The 16,621-nt window shown below is 34.2% G+C and overlaps 1 protein-coding gene across 1 annotated transcript in view; it reads left to right on the top strand.

The window, feature by feature from the left end:
• Positions 1-12,602: 12,602 nt before the first annotated feature.
• The window catches only part of SERINC1 (serine incorporator 1), an 18,774-nt gene continuing 14,755 nt past the window's right edge, over positions 12,603-16,621 (top strand). Inside the window, exon 1 of the mRNA XM_004673822.2 lies at positions 12,603-12,767. Coding sequence (XP_004673879.1) covers positions 12,729-12,767 — 39 coding nt within the window. The 5' untranslated portion in view covers positions 12,603-12,728. The remainder of the gene's footprint in view (positions 12,768-16,621) is intronic.

Below are 16,621 nucleotides of genomic sequence, written 5' to 3'. Positions count from 1 at the left end.
GAAACGAACCTGCTGGACCGCGGTGCCAGGGAGCCGTGTCCGCCTCCGGGACACGTTAAGTTATGAGAATTCAGTGACGAGTATTTAATGCTGTTATTTATGTGACTCAGATGCCTGCGTCCTCTAGGACACCCCCTTCCAGTGTCCACACCCAGTTCCGCCCCGCGCTGGGGCCGATGGTGTATTTATTTGTCTGTCCTGTGGGTGTACATGGCCAGAGCCCTGTTTGAGGTCTCAGGTGCCTTATTCCCTGTTGGAATAAACCGTTTCTGTACGCTGAATATATATGTGTATATATATATAGGTCCCTCCGTCTGCCTGCAGCACCTGCACGTAGATGTCAATCTGGGAGCGTGGGTGCAGCTATGTGACTTGCCTGCTGCTCCACTCAGCAGTTTAATTAATCAGTTGACCTGTTCTGCTCTCCACTCTGTCTCTGGTGGATCCTCTCACCGTCCCTGCACCTCTGGCCTGTACTCTGTTCTGTATGCATAAATAAATAAATCTTCAAAAAAAAAAAAATAACAGGGTCACACACACACACACACACACAAAGGGAAAGATTGAAAGAGGGTTCTAGATCTCAGGATAATAGAAAAACTGATGAACAATGTGACATATAATCTTTCATTGGATACTGTTCCAAGGTTAAAAAAATTGTCTATCTATATCCATCCATCCATCCATTATAGAAGATACCATACTGAGACAACTGACACAATTTGAATGTCCTCAACAGACTCTATTTTACCAAAAAATTTTCTGATTTGATAGTTGTATTGTGGCTTTGCAGTAAATGGTCTTTGCATTTAAAAAAAAATCATATTTTTAAAGGTTTATTTATTTATGCATACAAAACTGGGGTATAGGCCAGAAGGCCAGGGGGGAGAGGATTCAACAGAGACAAACTGAAGAGCAGAGCAGACAGATTAGCTGAAGGGAGCAGTGGGAGAGACAGGAGAGGTCTGCTGCACCATGCGGGCCACCTCCCTGGCTGTGGAACAAACTAATGGTCCAGTGGCTGCAGATAGCTTCAAAGTGCTGCACTTTAACCCATTGTGCCACCAGGGAGGGCCCCAAAATTCATGTTTTAAAAAAGTACAGAAGGGAGGAAAAAGATTTTCTCAATGTACTTAGGGTCTCTGGCTGGAGTTGAAAATCAAATTACAAAAGATAAATTAACTGGAGTTTCTACAAGTTTCATTGAATTTTTTACTTGTACATGGGAGTCTTTACAAGAAAATGAAGAACAGAAACAGATAAGCGTATAGGAAGTTTTTATACCTGTTAGAAAAAGAAACAATAAAATTGTGAAGAATCATCAAACAAATGTGTTTAGGCTAGGGGGTAGCAAATGGTTAAAAAAAAAAATCTAGGAAGATAAGAATTTGTTTAACAATGTTTGTACATACAGTCTGGGTTTCAAATCCCCATCTCTGATGATGAGAATGTACTTCTTAGTCCTGTCAAGAAAGTTTTATGACCTATTTCAGTTAAGTATTTAGTCATCAGGCATTCTTTAAACTGCCAAGGGTTTCCATCACTACTCTTAACCTGAACTTCATCTACCGTTTTAACATCGCCCTTGATGTTTCTGCTATTAAACCAGTCACCCTGGCCAGCTGATGCTTCTCTCTTCTGGCTTTGAATCCGCCTCCCTTGGGTTCCAATTTTTGTGATCTAGTCTCATATTACCATTTTCTCCTCTCTTCCTCTTCTTTACTGTTGTTATATCTGCTTTTTTACCTAGAGAATTTAGTCTTTACTAATGTTACATCTGCTTTTTTTTACACTGTTCTGATGTTACTTTGATACATCAGTTCTAATATTTTAACCCAAACCCTGATAAAAACTTTGAGGATGACTCTTTGTTCTAATTTTAAAACTAGATCCTAGTTTTCTTTTGGGAAATAATTTCAGTATAAGTTCTTACTTAGAATTCATATTTATATTCCATGCAATTAACTGGAGTAATCTAGTTTCCCATTTTGTCTCACTTTATTCTCTGTGGCAATACAGATCACCTAATTACCAGATTCTGAAAGAGAATATGTTAACAGCATTTCCCAAAGTATGCTCCATGGGATATTATTTATGTTAATTGTTTTGTTTCAGGAGAGATAATCTTCTATTCTCTCCACATGATCCTTTCCCATTGTTCAGGGAGCAGTGGACAGTTCTCAGGTCTAGGCACATATTCCTGCTCCCTCTTCCTTTTATGGCTTTGTAAAAGCAAGCTGAATGTTGTGGATACATGTAAGTACTTACAATAATAGCTTATATATAGTAAACGTTTTAGATAAACACATTAACGAGTTGATAGTATTTACAATTATGGCAATGTATACAATGGTATAAGTTTTAATACTAAAATGAATCTGGAAGAGAAAAATTAACTAGATGTTTTTTCCTACCTTGAAATAAATGGATAAATAGTGAACTTATCAAAAAAATGCACTTGTTGACTATGCCTCTAAATTAATTAGTACTTTCAAAAGACTAAGTTTGAAAATGGATAGTCAACTAAAATATTCTTGTTAGCTTTGGAATGCAATATTTAGAAATAACAGTTCTCTTAATTTTAAACTCACATTTAAAGTAAATGTGAAAAAAGATGACAAAAAGATGACAGTCATTAGTAGACAAAAAAAAAAAAAAACCTTTAACTAATAATTCAAGTACTATCTGGATAGAACATTAAGAAAAAAACCAATCTGGTTATAATTAAAACACACAACCATGTCAGAATTTTAAGAGTTTGAAAGTACAGCTACTCTCTCAATGCAGTATTCCATTACCGTGCCCCAGGCAGGACTTTAACCTTCCTAGTATGGACAGACTATACACTCTCTCTTAAATTACAGGCTATTTCATACTCCATATATTTATTCTCTACTCCAGGAAATAATCAAACTTATAAAATAAGTCAACTCCTTAGACTTAGACTTCAACATTCTAATCCAAATTCCAGAAATAGCATACCTTATTTATTTATTATTAATGCCTACGCAAAATATCTCAAGCATTGTAACAGTCTGCTTTTTATGAAGCCTGCATTCTGGCTTTAAATACAAGAGGAATGTTTAACTGTGAAAGTCAAAAGACTTGTGACATTGTTCCAGCAGGGCATACAGAAGTTTTATCAAAGAACCACTGGCAAACATTTAAAGAATAATAATAATAAAAAAAAAATCCATTTGCAACTAACATTTGGTAGAGAGTGAAAGCACTAGAAAATTCTTAAATTTACTTGTAAGCAAATATCAAATTAAAAATTCTCTGGGAGTTTTGGGGAGACATGTAAGGTGTGTGTCTAATGATGAAATTTTTGCAAGCACTCTGGATGACTTGTTTTATTTTTACTCACATAATTTTCATAATAAAAATTTTATTTTTAAAATAGTTTATTTTTTTCTTCTCTTCTCAGTGAATAAGATCATTTTTATGTTTCATTGTTAAAAGCAACCATACAATTTGTAAGATTTCCTTCCACATGTATTTAATCCCAACTTTCTTGGTCAAGACTAATGCATTATACAATACAGAATCTGGATTTGAATACTGTAAAGATTTAAATTGGCTTGGCATTTCTAAAAGCTACAAGGAAAAGCTTCCAAATTCTTCAACATTACAAGGCATCTCTTAGTTACAATTCAGGGCTACTCATATTTCTGTATTTTAAATTCTAAGAGAAGCCATAGATTCAGGTTTTGTTTTCAGAACAGTCATTTATTTTATATTCTTATATAAAAGAGATCAAATTATCTCATTCATTAAAAGGTGAGGTTTTGTTGAGATATTTTGTCATAGTGATTATTATCCTGAGGAAGAACAAAATAAAAAATGAAATTTTACTTTGTGAGCTAGAATCAACTTAATATTGATTTACATTAAAGCCTTTCAATTTTACTGACATTTGAGGATAGATAGGAGGTAGGAAGGAAAGCGTAAGAGATATTTCTCAATAGATCATGTCACAAATTGCTTTTCTCTGAATTTGTTAATGTTTTATGATTTAAGACTATAAATACATTTAAGACTATAAATACACTTTCTTGATTTGTTTCACTATTTTCATAGAACATAAAACTCAATCTGGGAAAAAATGAACAATTTTGTTGTTTTAAAATATTTCCAAGAAAATGATGCTAAAAACATTACAAATTTTGAGTCTCAAAAAAAAAAAATGTTATTACAGTATCAAGAAACAAGTAACTAATCAATGAGAAACCACTTTATACCTGTGAAAACAGCCCACTAGAAAGACCAAAAACAAGTACTGGTTGGGGTGCAGAAAAAAGAAATTCTCTTATACCACTACCACTGATATAAATGTAAATTGGTTTGGTCCCTATGGAAAAGAGCATGGAGGTTTCTCAAAAATAGATATACCTTATTTTCATCCTAGGTCTCGACCTGAAGAATATAAAGACACAAATGCTAAGGGCTACATGCATTCCTATTCTAACTATCTACAGCAGTCAAGTTATAGACGGGCGACGTGCGTCCAAGAGCCGTGATGTAGATAAAGAAGCTACAGTCGACACACACACACACACACACACACACACACACACACTATAATGCTACACAGCTACTTAAAAAAAAAAAAGATGAAATCATGCCACTGTGACAAAATAATGGCAAGTGAAGGGGAGTATTCTGAATGGAATAAACCAGCAATAAAACAAATATTGGGTGATTTAGACTTTAAAAAACAAACAAACAAATAAAGCAAAGAGACAGAAAATCAAATCAAAATTTAACTATAAAACTGAGGCTATCGAAGTGGGAAGGTAGGAACTAGGGAGCAAAGAGAGAAGGGGCCCCAAATTATGGATGCTTTCCTGATGGATGTGGTATAGTAAAATATACCTGAAGAGCTGTGAATCAATGCTCCTAATCATATGCAATGATAAGACCGACATTACTCAGTAATAAACAACATAATTAATTAACTAACATAGTTTTGAGCAGTTTGATAAACTTATTAATATGTATCACATCAGAAGCCTAGATGATTTCTTTCTAGGCATCATTTTCTAAACATGACATTCAGAAATATACTCTTTACCATATATTGGTAAGCTCACCTTCAGGCCCCTCATAATAAGGTAAACATTATACAAAACACCCACTGTTTACTTCTTTTTATCCAATTTAAGAATGTATCTGTAAGCATATCAGAACTTCTCATCATTTATACTTATCATGCAGCATAATTTGTATTATATCTATCAATAAGTACTTATTTAACTAGTATTATAGTATTTTATAACAATAAAATACACTCTTACATATTTATTTTTTTTAGTATGTAGTCTATCTAGTACTACCTTTCCCATAAGACAAAGAAAAAATTATTTGCTTTTTTTTTTTTTTAAAGATTTATTTATTTATTCATACAGAACTGGGGTACAGGCCAGAGGCTCAGGGACGGTGAGAGGCTTCACCAGAGACAGAGTGGGGAGCAGAACAGGCAGATTGACGAAGTACACTGCTGAGGGGAGCAGCGGGCGGGTCAGGAGAGGTCTGGCTCGCCATGTGTCAGGAGAGGTCTGGCTCGCCATGTGGTCTCCTCCGGGGCAGGAGGCAGGCGGAATCGAACTCATGCGGAAGTGGCTTCAGATTCTCAGTGCTGTGCTTTAACCCGCTGCGCCACCAGGGAGGGCCTATTTGCTGTTGTTTTTTAAGTGTCTACTTTTATTTCCAAAATTTTATAGATTAATTATACAATCAAGTTTGGTTCAGTTTTGGTCATACACAACTGAGGGAGATACATTGCTAAAATATCAGAAATACATTTTCCAAAGAGTTAACAGCAAAACACTTTATCCTTGATGTTAAGATACCTGATTCTAGAATACATGTAAATAATGCTCTTTAATTTTATGAATAATGCTTATTAATTTTATGAAGAAGCTAACTTTTCTAGTTTTTTTATTGCAATAAGATAATGCTTCTATTTACTATAGATAGAGAATTTTCAGCTAAGACTCAACTGCAATAATTATAACTAATGAAATGCAAAAGACAGGAATAGCACTACTTTGCTGACACATCACAGGTGCAGCGTGGGTTACTGGAAACAACAAAAAATCCCTATCCACTTAACCAACAAGCAAACTGCTATGGAATTCTCTAAAAAGTAACTAGATTCACTCATTATAATCTTACTTACACAAGTCTGTGCTTCTTAAGCTGAACTGCTAAATTTTATAATTTTAGCTATACAATCATTGATCAAAGCTTTCTTATTATCTTTAAAATTCTAAATATATGTATTATTTTATGGTCAGGAATATGAAGTTACCCATCGTATACGAGTATGCCAATATGTTTAGATTTTTTCCCCCTAAATAATTCATCTATGAATTAATTCAACTAGTTTTACTGATTTTCCATCACAGGCTAATATTTTCTAGACTAAAGCTAAAAAATGCAAAGGAGACGTTGACTGTCCTCAAAAGGCCTGGTCTTCTTTAGGAAATGGAAACATAACAGAACAGTATCATGAGATAAGTGCAATCATGCAGGTAACACACAATGGCACACGTTATATAGAAAGCAGAGAAGAAATGAGAATATTAGGAAAAAGAGGAGGGTATATCTTAAAGAAGATGCATGGAAGTTGAGTTTAGTGGGTAAATTAATTGTTAGATCAAACATTTATATGGAATGTGCTGGGGCTATTTCAGAAAAAAAAAAAGAAGACAAAAGAAAAAAAAGAGAAACTTTGGTAAGGAGCTAAGGGTTAGGAACAATTTCCAGTCTAAGGAGAAATAAAGTCCAATGCTTCCCAAATATAATTCTAGGTCAAAAGGAAAGTTTCAAGCAGGGTGGAATACAGTGTTGATCATTTCTTCACATGAATCTCCTTTTATTATTAAGTCTAGGACAAAACTCTTCCTTTAAGATGAAAATAAACATAAGAGTCTGTTATTTATTTATAGATCTTATACAGGTAATTTAAAAAGGGAAAAGAAAAACAAATAGCAGGTGGTGATCATAAACCAGGAAAAAAAAAAAGCATTAAACAGATAAAAACAGTTAGCCAAGATCTTGAACAAGAAAATTAACTTTTATGAAGTACAAAGCAAAAATAAATGTAAAAATTTATTCAAAATATGAAGAAGTAATAGTAGTATTGAAGAAGGAAGTTTCTCAAGCCTGCTGCTTAGGTCCTGCTACTTTCCCAGGCCTCCTGCTTGGGAGAGTCTGTTGCTTGGATTCTGCTGCTCGTTGGAGTGGAAAGTCCCTGCAGTGTGCTGCTTGCCCACAGTAGTAGCTATGGCTACTTTGACCCCCCTCCCAAGCAATAAAAAATGCTTGTGCTATGACAGATGGAATGACAAGATTCTTCATACAACCTGTACAAAACCTCACCATTCCTGTAACTGGGGGCTCAGCCTTTTGGGACTGATCCCACCAGTGTGACAAGTAAATTTCTCTCTCTTCACCTCTCTGAGTGCCATCTGATTTCTCTGGGAAATTGCCGTAAAATGATGGGAAATATAAATTAGCAGAGGCTAGTCATAAAGTAGAAGAAACCAATCAAAATAAAATAAAGAGTTTAGGAATTAAAAAAAAAAAAGGTACTAGGTATAAGTAGATACAGTATAAGTACTCATTCTTAATAAGTAGACAAAATAGGTTCAACAAAATACATTCAACATATAAACAAATGGAGTTTCTAAAAAGAAAGACATATATAGTGCATAGTAGCATATACAGAAAATTAAATTATAATTCAAGACAAATTTCTCAGAAAAAAAGAAAAAAATTGAGTCTACCCATGTAAAGTTTCCCATACTTGAGAATCTTGATACAGAATGTTCAGTACCAAAACATAGCCTACTAAAAGTCACTGAAATTTTTGGGACCATCCTGGTGGCACAGCAGGTTAAAGCACAGCACTAAGAAGCTAAAGCACTTCAGCATGAGTTTATCCCCGACCCAGAGGTGACCCACATGGCTTGGCAGACCTCTGATCTCTCCCTCTGCTCCCCTCAACAGTGTACCTTGTGGATCTTCCTGTTCTGCTCCCCACTCTGTCTGTGGTGAATCCTCTCACTACCCCTGCACCTCTTGCTTGTACCCCAACTCTGTATGCATAAATAAATGAATCTTTTTTAAAAAAGTCACTGAACTTTTAAACAAGATTTAAACTTTAAGGCAAGAAAGTCAGGTGAACACTGACTATAATATGCTACTATTAAAATAAATATAGAAAGGTCTGGTGGGAATTGAAAAAAATGTAAATGTCTCTCTGTGCCCCCCACCTGCCTTAAAAGTGGCAAAATAACAAATATTGGGTAAGAAGTATAAGGGAAAAAATAAAAATGCTGATTGCTTCAGTTAAAATAGCAGGAGTTCAAATGTAACATTTAAAACCATTCAAAAGAAATAATATAAGTGCTGGTGAGAGGTAGATAAAAAGGTACAACACTTAGTGGAATAAAGAAGAAGAATGTAGTGTAGTAATAAAAGTCATAATTGAAGTAATGTAACTATAAATCTAAACACATCAAAGTGCAGCAGCTAAATACAACTAAATACTACAAGAAATGCAAAAAAATATGTGATTTAAAAACTTATGGTGAGATATTCAATTGCTTCTACCTATAACTGAATTTATCTAGTAAACAAAAAAAGTAAGGACAAAAGAACTAAAAAACATAAAAATATATACCTGGCATGGGAGATGGTCACAATGGTGGTTTTCCCAATTTCATTGTGCTGGAATATGAGACACTTATGATTTCCCCAAGTGTGAGGCTGCATAATTTGTGGTAGTGGTGGGCTCTGTTCCTGCTCTACCCTGGGGGGAAAAAAATAACAAGAAAATTGGGAGGAATAAACCTGAATTAACAGATTTATGGATGTTTATATTCCTCTAATATATATTTTCCTTTTTAAGATTAATGTAACACTTAGAAAAAACAATCAGATGGTTGGTTACAAATAGAAAAGTGATTGTATAACATTTTTCTAGTCACAAATCAGTATCATTAGAAAAAAACTTTTCTAATTGGAAAAGTGATATCAAAAAGGGAATTTTAAAAGATATATTACAGAAAATAAGGAAAGGGAGAACTTTTCATTCTATTATCTCCAATGAATGGAAAAAGTTATTCAGAAAAAAAACCCTACTGTTTTGACTGTCTTTATTACTAAAGCAGAATTGTAAAAAACAGGTGTGTGTTCACAGTTAGACACTGAAAATAATTTGGAAAGGAAAAAGATTGAAAAATGAAGAAATGAAGCAATGAAGAGTAGAGACCCAAGTGGATGAATTATATGAAGCTTTCAACTGACAAAAGCATGTCTGTAATTGGGATCAAGTCTTTTCCAATTCTAAGTCAATACTGACCCCTATAGGTTATTATGTCCTAATCTATACTTCTGTCATACTCTTATAGAACATATGGTGGAATATATGAAAATGTTTACATTTTGGGTTTAATCAATTCAGGGTTAAAGTCATAAAATACTTTTCATATATTTCCCTCCCTGTATTCAACAATATGAACTCTGCACAAAACTTATACATCCTTTAACACAATTTATTTTGAGGACCTACAGTGTTATATCCCACATTAGTTTGTGTTGGTCTAATTAGAGCAGAGGAACTAAGAAGCACGATTTCTAATTTATGCCTGATTTGATTGTTGTCATAAAAATATATTCTCACAATATTTCATTCCTATAATCCATTGAGAAATTAACTTTTTAATTGTTCAGTGAGAGGTGTGTAAATGCTGAGGTCTTGGGACCAAAGGTAAGTCTAATTTCAGCTAACCTTGGTAGATGAATGATTCTAGGTTAGAAGGGAATTTTTAATATAATGTGCAAAATGAGAAGTATTTATTCATGGATATGGATGAAGAATTTAGGGACAATGAAAGGTTACAGACTACTAACATCTAACAAACAACAACAGATAGTAGGGAAGGAAAGGTCTTGTGGAAAACTGCTAGATACTTTAGAAAGTAGAAAGCAGCAGCAGCCAAAGCGCAAGTGAAACTGTCATGTCGACAAATGACAAGAGGAACTCTGTACACTCCTAGTGCACCTTAAATTTACACCTACTGTATGAACCACTGAACTGATTTCCCCAGTTTATACTTTGCAGAGATATGAGGAAAGGAAGTATAGCAAACCACTTAAGAGGTGTAACTGTGCTAATCTTCAGGGAGTTATAACTGGAGCAGTTCAGGAGGAAGCTTACAAAGTTCATGAAGTGCAGGATGTTGGTTCCATATTGTCTGTTAATAGTAGTCAGTATAGATTAAAAAGTTGGGCATAACTGCATGTTATAATCAATTTTGTAAAATAATCTTGTATTACACCTATTCTGGAGGAATACCATCAATCTATTTGGGTTCAATATGAAGCTTGAACTAGCTATTCTTGTTTGTCATAGCTTATATTTTAATATAATCTAAGCATTAGGCATAATAGGGTTGATTTTTAACAATCAGACAGTAACTTCCAGAGTAGTATAAAGCAGAGATAAATTACAATCCTTTTTTTCACTAAACTCAAATAGGGACTGCCATAGGAAATAGAAAGCTAAGTATTTCCCTGTACACTGCCATGGAATTAGTGCCAAGCAGATAAACTTTAAAACCAAAATTATTATTTGGGACATTGAGTCATAGCAGTTAAATGAATGCTATTCCATAGCCTATATTTCACAGTAACTTATTTAACTGCCAAGGTAGATTTTGGGCATGTTACTCTTGGGGATTGTAGAGGCTTATATTCATTTTTATGAATGATAATTAAAATTTTTATTGTTACAGAAGAAGTTTGGTAACCCTGTTTTACATTTTCTTTGGACTAAAATTATCACAATCATGTCTACTGGGCACTTTTTTTTTTTTTTTATCCAAATGGGAAAATGAATCCAGACTGTTGAGGGGAAATACCAGCCTACATAGTATTCCAAAATTTTCTGAGCCCACTATTGTGATTATCTATTCTGATTTTTGTCTTCTGAAATTCCCTAAGAGGCTATTGATTTTTCATGATATTAATCTGAATGTTAAAGTTTACATATTCCATCTTTCATTTGCAAATAGCTCTGAATATTGCTATAAAAAAGGTAACCTTAACCTCTTTAATGCCATGCATTGATTAAAAGCTCAGTTATGAAAGAAAGATATTTTAAAACTGCCAGAGGGTTATGTAGTTCATCTTTTCTTCCAACAGTATTTCTAAACTACTTTAGCATGTACCAAAGAAAAAAGGATTTTCAAAGTCAAACTTTATGTTTAGAAAATGTAAGGAACATATGTTCTTAGATACTTCAAAACGTTAATTTACCAGAATCAATCACAAAAATATAAAGTGCAATACCAGTCAACAATTTTTGAAATATTTCTTAGATAGTTCCCCAAAAATATTATAACATTATTATTAGAAACATATTCTGATGCTTTTAGAAATTATCCACTCAAAAAATATTCTTGAGGTTGGTCTTTGAACCAGGTCACATCATAAGAAAACAGAGTAATAAATTTTATTCCTACTAGTTCCATAGTAAGGTCTCCAGTACCTCATCAACACTTCTCTTTCCATATATTCCACTAGAAGTGCAAGTAAATTACTTTAAGTTTTATATTTGAAGAGCTCTTGATTTTCAGTTTGGCATTTTCAAGTAGTGAGAGGTAACATTTTAGACTTCAAATTCAACATGCTCAAACTAAATCCATTATATTTCATCCAGTCCTATCCCTTCCTTTTTAACTGCTATCCATTAGTGCTCGCAATTCTCCCAGATTCCTAGGTGTTTGCTCCTTCATTCATTTGTACATTTTACAAAACAAACAAAAAAACCCCAAAACTTTATTAGTTACTAGTAATAACTAGTAATACTAGTAATAACTCTTCCTAGTTTAAGTTATTAGTACAGTTATTACTACTCTTCCAGAATTCCTCAGGGACTAATCACAATAAACAATAACTAGGATTTTTATGTTACTATATTTCCTGAAGATGTTCATTATCACCTAAAAAGGGTTCCAAATGTCCCAACAGCTTGTGGCATTCAATAAAGTTAAGTATGTTTGAGTTTTTAGATTTAGTGTGTCCTCACATATAACTAATTAAAAACTTATTGTGCAAACTGTTCAAAACATCTTAATAGGATAAGAAATTAAAATGTCCTTAAGAAACTTGTGGTAAAAAGCTTACATCATCTCAAACATTTCAATAAAGCTTACTGACAAAATTAGAGGGAAGAAAAAAAGAGACGCAAAATTGGAAAAACAAGCAGTAAGTGTAGGACGGTGAGTACCAAGAAAGAGAAATCAATTTCTGCAAAAGGCTTAAGAGGTTCCCATGATGCAGGAGGGCAAAACATCAACTACAGCCTACACTTTATCCTCTATTAACACCAAAATTCAAATAAGTAGTAATAAATGTGAATTTGTCTCACAGCATTTTGTTAATTTGGCAAACTACGCTCAGTCCAGTATTAATCAGACGCTTTCCACACGCTGTATTGGATAATTTCGTCCAGGGACCAGTGTCCCAGAGACGCGCATGCGCAACCTCACTGCGACGCCTGGTCCATCCTTCTCCTCCCAGTCTAAAAGGAAGTGACGCAAGGATGAGGGGCGGGGTGGGCTCCGCACCGGAAGAGGCTCCCAGATAGTAAATAAGCCCCGAAAGGCGGTGTCTCCATCTTGTCAGTGTCAGTGTTTAGAGACGTTGAGACGATGGGGAGCGTCTTGGGATTGTGCTCCATGGCGAGCTGGGTAAGTGGTTTTTATCGTCCTTTGGGGGTGCTAGCGTAAGAGGTGACAGGGAAAGGGATCCAAGAAGGGCTAAGAGTCTGGGCTGGAACGCGGTACCCCACCCAGACTGGCGTGTCTGTAGTCTTCATTTTCTCTCCATCTCCTTCAGTCTCTGAAACTCCGCTTCTGGGCACTGAGTCTTGCAAAATGCTGACCGGGTTGGCCGTGAATAGAGGTAGAGATGGGAAGATGACCCCGATGGGAGGAATGAAGGAGAAAGCTGGTAGTCTCCCTCCCCCACCCATCTTTTGTGACAGCTGCCCCAGGTTATTCTTTTTTTTTAATGTTTTTCTCGGCGTCTGCCTGACCACTTTTACAAAGGTTGTTAGGACCCCTTTTTTCTATAAGGTACCCTCTTCACAGCGATCTCAGACTGCCTTCCTGGGTGCTTGTCGGCCTCTTTGTTCTGTCGCGCAGAACAGTTAAGAAGTGCCCGTTATTTAGGACAGCCTCGTAGTATATCGATGTAATAATATCGTTTTGAAATAAATAGTCCTAACTCTGCGGCCTTCGCGAGAAGAGAAAATTACTCTAATGCTCATATTTTATCCATCAGGAAAAGCTGGCCAAATCTATAGTATTGGATTTCTTGGGACTTTTTATTTAACATAAAACATGCTTTTGTAACCTGAAATTTCATGTTTAATTAGGGGTACGTTGCATTTGATCTTCAGGATAAAATAACCATCACTTCCCCCCACCCCGTGAAACATTGCCTTTAGAGTTAACAAGGGTATTTGTAATTTGGTGCAAGACATATGGATTCAAATTATTTATTTAATCTATGCTTTTGAAATTCCAGTTCTAATGATTTCTTGTTTGACTTTGCAGACGACTCAGGTATTACTTTGGCCAGCATTTTGATAATTTTATATACCTCACTTCTTTTAAAGTTCTTGATATGGGCTGAACTATAAATGTCCAATATTAATATGTGATGTTACTCCAACCCTGGCCATTCTCGTGGTTGTTATTTTTTCTTATTGCAATTAGGCAAGGACTCTGATACACTTTTATCTCAATAAGAAATTACTTGAATCTGTTGACTGTTATATAGTAAACACGTTTAGCTCAATAATACTATTATAATTACAAAGAAAAGCTGGTTTTCTAAAATGTCATATATTACTTATAAAGTCAGATTTGTCCAATTCTCGAAAAGACATGTTATTTGTATACAGTAAAGATTTTAAAAGGAAGGAATACTTTTTTTTTTTCCTTCAGATCAGTGAGAAATAGTCTTTGCCTCAAGGACAATTATTATTTAAAAAAAATAAAGTTATAAGGATTTTTAAAAATATGTTTTTAATCGGAAAGAAAATGGAATATGGAAAAATTGTTATTCCTACTATTGTTTTTACAGCTTAGTTTCACACCTTCATTAAGTGGAGAAATGTGGGAGTTAAAACTGACACCTGCCTTTTAGTCACTGTTAGTATTGAGGTAATTTGGTAAGGTGAGGCAATTTTCTTACCTTCCAGTTTTTAGATCATTGGATCACTGGCAGAGAAACTAAATAAGCAAGGTTGCTCATCATAGTTGTAGATTATTGTCTAAATCTGTTCCCTTTTCTTATTCCTAAATTGTTCAATTTTAGTGTTGTTCCATATCTGTTGAAGGGGAATTTGCCTTGAAGTATAGAAATACATTTCTTCCCACAGCCTTTACAGTCAGCTAGCTCATTTACTTGGTGTTTTTGACACATTTAAAGTTTATACAATGTTTAAAAGTATTCAAATTATTAAATTCGATCTGTTAGGCAAAAACTAAAACAAATTACATTGTTCCTTTGTTCACATTTAAGGCCCAATTTTTGCTGAAGTTTTTTTTTTTTCCTGAAAGCTTAGCATTTTCCTCACTGATAAAATAACTAGAAAATTTCTAAGCTATGAAAAAACTATGAAAGCGGTAAAATTCATCTATTTAGTAGTACTGCTCTGTAAATATTGGAGCATTAGGTTTTTTATTTATGTTTTTATTTGTATTGTTAAGTGGTTGAGAATTAGACTGATAATAATCAAGCATTCACTTATGCCTAACATTCTCTTTGGTGCTCACTCTAAACACTCTCATAAACATGTATGGACCTCCTGAGCTAGTCCTTTAACTACAGCATTACTAGTGATGTTTACCTCCTTCTGTGCTTTTCCCTACCCCTATCTCAACAATGGTGTTAGTTAATAGAATTTTTTTTAATGCCTCTGTTAGATTTTTATTTTCCAGTATAATTATTTGTTTTTGTAGAATGATTCTTAGTTGCTATGAATAGTCAAGTAATGTAGAGTACAAAGTTAAAATATCACCAAAAATCCCACCACAAATAACATTCCTTCAATTTCAATGGGTAGATACATTGGATGTGTGTTGTGTATGACACACACACACACACATACACAGATGAAAAATGGACAAAAATCTTTCTGTGAATGGCACATGCTGAATAAGTATTTTCAAATAAAGTATTAAATCTCGTTTCCTGAACTTAACAAAAGAAAAATAGTTGCTTCTTCTTCAGGAGTGTTTTCTAAAGAGAGCCCTCTAAGCAGATGCTTCCATAGCAGTGGTTCTCCACCAGGTACAGTTTGCCACAACCACCCCCTACACTCAAGGGCCATTTGGCAGTGACTGCAGACTGTTGTTACAGTCTGGTTGCTGAATGTACCTAGTGGTTTGAGGACAGGGATGCTGCTAAACATTCTGCAGTACAGAGGATTGCCCCAAACAATGGAGAATTAATATGCCCTACCAGAGTGTCAGTAGGCCCTGGATGAAAAACCCTACTTCATAATCTTCATTGTATGTGTCCTCCATCAATATCCCATGTTTTTTGTACTCTTTCATTGTGAAATTACCTTGATTCTTTCCTCTGAAATCAACTTTGATTTTAATTGTAACATGGTATATACTTTTTCTGTTTATATGTCTTCATATCTAATTGGGTTTCTTGTAGAAGATTTAATTGGATCTTATCTTTTGTATTGATATGAAAATTTCTGCCTTTTAATTGGGAGTGTTTATGTCATTTACATTTAATTTCAGCATTGACTGTATTTAAGCTTATCTACGCCATTTTTCTGTTTGCCTTAGCTGTTCATTATTTTTTTGAACAGCTAAGTTTTCTTTGCCTTATTTTGTATTTTTCTGGCCATTTTTTTAGTACTGTTTTATCTCCCTAGACATACTAGTTGTAAACTGACTTTTTTTGCTTTTTTAGAAGTGACTTTAGGGCTTATAATACTTAACTTTTTATAATTCAATGTCTCTTCTTCAAGCCTTTTGCATTTGTCATACATTTTACTTCTACCTTTCTTATAAACTCTCAACAGTACATTGTTATTTTGTTTTAAGGTAATCTTTTAAAGTAGCTTTCTTTTTAATTAAAAACATTTTAAGTTGCAATAAAACAAACAAAGATCACTTTTTAAAAATTAATTTATACATAACACAAATTTGCTATCTTATGTTTAGGGATATGGTCCTATGGATTTAAATACATTTACATTGTTATCTGGTAGTTGAATATCTAAAATCTGTATACTCCCAAATTTTTAAAAGCTATTTTCACAGTATAAAATTTTGTTTACAGGATTTTTTAATTATTATTCAGTATTCTGAGTTACAATTCTTTTTACTAGTAGTTTGATATCTGTGTTTCTGTATATAATGAGCTTTTACTTATCTATCTGCTTTTAAGATTTATCATTGTTTTTTTTTTTTTTTAAGATTTATTTATTTGTTCATACAGAACTGGGGTACAGGCCAGAGGCTCAGGGGCGGCGAGAGGCTTCACCAGAGACAGAGTGGGGAGCAGAAAC

This window comes from Condylura cristata, unplaced genomic scaffold (genome assembly GCF_000260355.1).
Source record: "Condylura cristata isolate star-nosed mole 26May11 unplaced genomic scaffold, ConCri1.0 scaffold00001, whole genome shotgun sequence".
Lineage (NCBI taxonomy): Eukaryota > Metazoa > Chordata > Mammalia > Eulipotyphla > Talpidae > Condylura > Condylura cristata.
This window is presented reverse-complemented; position numbering and strand designations above follow the sequence as displayed.